Source organism: Austrofundulus limnaeus, unplaced genomic scaffold (assembly GCF_001266775.1).
Source record: "Austrofundulus limnaeus strain Quisiro unplaced genomic scaffold, Austrofundulus_limnaeus-1.0 Scaffold32, whole genome shotgun sequence".
Taxonomy (NCBI): domain Eukaryota; kingdom Metazoa; phylum Chordata; class Actinopteri; order Cyprinodontiformes; family Rivulidae; genus Austrofundulus; species Austrofundulus limnaeus.
Window position 1 is genome coordinate 2,586,461 of NW_013952434.1, and position 4,077 is coordinate 2,590,537.

Sequence of the window (4,077 nt, forward strand, 5' to 3'; positions counted from 1 at the left end):
GAAAGGAAGCGGGTTAAGATAATGGATAGATAGATTAGGGCCACAGAGCAAACCAGTAAATAAAATAAATTAATACAAATTCTRGAGTTCTGACTAGAATAAAAGTCAGAATTGTGACTTTAAATTAGATTTTTTTTCTATAATTTGTTTCTCATGTTCTGACTTCAATATCAGAATTCTAGAAAATAAATCAGAATTTTGACTTTTTTTCTTGAACTTGGAGATTAAAGTCAGAATTCATATATTTTTTAAAATATTCAAATAAAATAATCAGAACACTGACTTAAGTTTAATCTGACTTTTTCTTAGAATTTCATAGTTTGATTAAAACCAGCCCCTTATCTTAATATAGAAGTCAGATGACCAGTTTAATCGTAGTTTTTCTCAGAAAAAATAGACATATTTATGAGATTATAGTGACTTTTTCAAACCTAATAAAACAGTCAGAATTTGTATTTTAGTTTAATCTGATTTATTTATTTATTTTAGAAAAATAGTCAGAATTGCCAGACGTCAGAACTCAAATAAAAAACTTTATTTGTTTGTTTATATTATATTCATTCATTCATTCATTGCTCATTTGTCTTCCGTAATTTTGTTGTTGATGCTAGTTTAGGCAGGAGGCGGGATCTAAGCTGCCGTGTGACGTAGCGCGCTGTGATTGGTTCCTGCAGCGCGTCAGAAACAGCTCCGGCCCTTTAAAAGCTSTCAGCCCGCGGCTGAAGGGAAAGAGTTTGGCTCAGAGGTTCAGAGGAACGTTTTCTGGTGAATATCGTCGAAACAAGTCGCTGCCAAGATGGTTGAGAAGTTTATCGGAACATGGAAGATGATTTCCAGCGAGAACTTTGACGAATACATGAAAGCTCTTGGTAAGACTTTTAAAGAAAACATGAATTAGAGCCTTAATTGAAATTTTAACTACTGTATTGTKTTTATAGAGTTGCTTGGAACACTTTTTGTATTTATTTATTATAAAAAATGTGTTCGTGTGTGGAGGGAACGTTAATTTGAGGCGTTTATTTTGCAGTTTTAAATGCTTGTAATTTACTTCCTCCGCTGCAGGTGTGGGATTTGCGACCCGCCAGGTGGGGAACCGAACCAAACCCAACTTCGTCCTGAGCCTGGACGATCAGGGAACCATTTGCATGAAGTCTCAGAGCACCTTCAAAACCACTGAGGTCAAGTTCAAGCTAAACGAGCCTTTCGAGGAGACCACTGCCGACGACAGGAAGACCACGGTCAGTGTCTGTTAATAACAAATAACCACAATCTGACATTGTTGTGCTGGACTTATTTTAATACCTGGATTTTATTTTTTTTTTATTTTTCTCTCTGTAGAGTGTGGTGACTCTGGAAAATGGGAAGCTGGTGCAGAAACAGAGCTGGGATGGCAAAGAAACTAGCATTGAGAGGGACATATCTGATGGCAAATTGATAGCGGTAAGACTTTTATTTTGAAGTGCAAAAAGGTTTGCTTTTAAAGTTCAATTTAAAGCTGCATTAGTAACAAATGAACTAATGTGGGAATAAGTAACACATTCACAAATTTAAAGAAAAGCTAAAGCCAAATCAGGAAAATAAGTGTAATTTTGATCTAACCCAGCTGGTCTYGTTCCCCCTGCAGAGATGCATCATGGGAGATGTGGTTGCAGTGAGGACGTACGTGAAGGAGGCGTGACCCTGCCCTCGTTAACAGCACTGCTGGATGAGGCTCAGTTCAATGAGCGTGAACCCAACCTGAAGGAGCGTCTCGTTCCACTCAAACCTCTGTTACCAAAGTCAGATTTTTGTACCTCTTCTGCAAATCTGCTTGATTTGTAAATTTGAATTAAAAAAAAAAAAAGAAATGACTGCATACAAATTGAGTTTGTGCCTGAGTTCATTGACTTTAGTGATGCTTTTCTTGGTGCATTCAGTAAGAAATTGTTGCGTCCATTTGCACGGCCTCCAGTGTTAAAGGTCAGCAGGAAAAATGTTTTTCTTGTTTGGGAAGCAGCAAGTCTCCCGTGGCGTGCTTTAAATTTTACTCCCCCCACCCTTTTGGCTCGTTCCAGAGCGGACCACCACTTTCCCACGTCAGGAAAGGGGAGTCTGGTACTGATTTGAGCGTAATGACCAAAACAGCTGAACCTGGTGGAACTCTGAGCCAACGATCTGTTCAACCAGGACAATAGAGCTGCAGGGCTGGGATGTGAGCTTGTTGGGAAAGAAGCCAAAGAACTGCTGCAGTTAGCCGAGGTCAGACTGATGCTGTCACTGGACAGAGTAAATTTACTGTAATACTTTCAGGAGCTGTATCTAATTTGAATCTTAACTTGTGCTTTTATTGTACTTCAAAATGAGACTTTACACACAATTAAAGTAGTTCTAATACTTACTGATTAGAGCCGTTGACTTTTTACTAAATACTTTTTACCAAGTCCTTTTTCTAATAAAGTACTCTAAACTTCCAAATCATGAAGCATTTTATTAACCTTATTGCAATTTATCTTTTCCTCTGCAGATCCTAATCTGAAGTTCTCATTTATTCTGATAATGCATTTTTAAATCACTTTCAATTAATGCATTAATTCCCAAATGTTTTAGCTTCACTTAAAAAATAAACTGCAGAAGCTTAACCCCATCTACTGAAATATAAATTGCTTAAGTATTAAGATCTAAATAAATGCTTGTTTACATAAATTGCAGCTCCATTTAGTTAAAATGAKTTTAAGAAATCTCTTTATAAAGCTGCAGATTTTATTTTAATTTTTTTGGTACACATTGTGAAAGCACATCTGCTGTGGATTAACTTACAGGTGCCCTGCTCAAAAGTCAACAAGGCGTCTGCATCATTTTGTTTGGAGAACTGCAGGGAACAGTCTTCACCCCTCCAGTATAGTTTTTCCAGACAACTTGTTCTGTAACTGGTGTTTAAATGAGTCCCATCCTACAAAACAACTGAACTTTTAAAGTTATGGGAAACAATAAGCATCGAATCCAAGAGCTATTTTTTTTTACCCAGAATGCACGAGGCTGAGACTTTCTTTGACCATCTGGGACAAACAGGATAGAAAGGGAGGGTTTTCACTGGAAAGAGGTTCGGATATCCCTCCGCTGCTCTTAGATTAAAAAAATAAACATTACAGATTAGTGTTTCCAGGAGGCAAATAGGGAAGGAACTGTAAGGATGAAGAAAAGATGTGAGAACCTGACATGATTTATGGAAGAAATACACATAATCCATTGATTTAACTCACAAAGACCAACAATGAGCAAAAACAAGAATAAAATACAGATGATAAATAAAAAAAAAGCAGTGTGTTTAAATAAAAGAAAAAAGACGTGTGCTCTCGTGTCTGATGGAGGATGACATCTGATCGACGCGGGGCTTGTTTGGTGTCATTAGAGACCGAGGAACAAAGTCACATCCTTAACAAAACATCTGGAAGGCTGCAGGGTCGACACCCTTCCTCTGCCTGTCCTCAGCTTCAACTCAACACAAACACCTTTCATGTTCAAGTGCTTCAACGAACATCCATGATGTGCTGGATGAGCTTCAACGACATGACCTCTGACCCCTGATGCTTTGTTGCTTGGTGAGCATCTTTAATTCCCCTTATGGCTATTCATCACAAAAATGAAGGAAATTAGTGTTTGGTGAATTATTCCTCTGTCTTTTATTAATATTTTTGTTGTTTTCAACAAGTTGTATCTAATACTTATTCTGTGATTCAGGAAGGCAACAAACGTTTGAAGGCATGTTGAGGAATGAAGCCCAGTTTTGTCTCAGGCTGAATACAGTTTCCATCACAACTTAATCTGCACTGCAGAGCCCAAATCAGGGGTAAAATTGTTCCTGTTTATTTTCACMTCAAAAGACATGTAGATAAGGATCAGGCTAATAAAAGATTGTTTTTTTACTTTTTGATTGTGTTTTTTGATGTTTGTGAAATAGTTTTTTTTCTATATAAATATTAAGTGTCTGAAAATACCTCAAGCTTCTTGCTAAAAGCTACTTTTTATAACTACAACTAAAATTTAAAGGGATCCCTGATTAGTTGTAACATTAGGCTTTATTTGAAAAACATATGTTTT

General features: G+C 37.0%; 1 protein-coding gene across 1 annotated transcript; it reads left to right on the forward strand.

Annotated features, from left to right (window-relative positions):
• Nucleotides 1-682: 682 nt before the first annotated feature.
• Nucleotides 683-1,865, forward strand: fabp4a (fatty acid binding protein 4a). The gene is made up of 4 exons (XM_014005863.1): nt 683-869; nt 1,063-1,238; nt 1,339-1,440; nt 1,625-1,865. Exons 1-4 carry the CDS (start codon nt 797-799, stop codon nt 1,676-1,678), a joined length of 405 nt encoding a protein of 134 aa, XP_013861317.1. The 5' UTR covers nt 683-796; the 3' UTR covers nt 1,679-1,865.
• The last annotated feature ends 2,212 nt before the right edge of the window (nt 1,866-4,077 follow it).

What these genes read in the sequence shown, in the direction of transcription:
- fabp4a (XM_014005863.1), top strand. Translation starts at nt 797, where the DNA reads ATGGTTGAGAAGTTTATCGGAACATGGAAGATGATTTCCAGCGAGAAC. An exon ending in CGAATACATGAAAGCTCTTG is followed by an intron (nt 870 to 1,062) that starts GTAAGACTTTTA and finishes CCTCCGCTGCAG; the next exon opens with GTGTGGGATTTGCGACCCGC. An exon ending in CCGACGACAGGAAGACCACG is followed by an intron (nt 1,239 to 1,338) that starts GTCAGTGTCTGT and finishes TTCTCTCTGTAG; the next exon opens with AGTGTGGTGACTCTGGAAAA.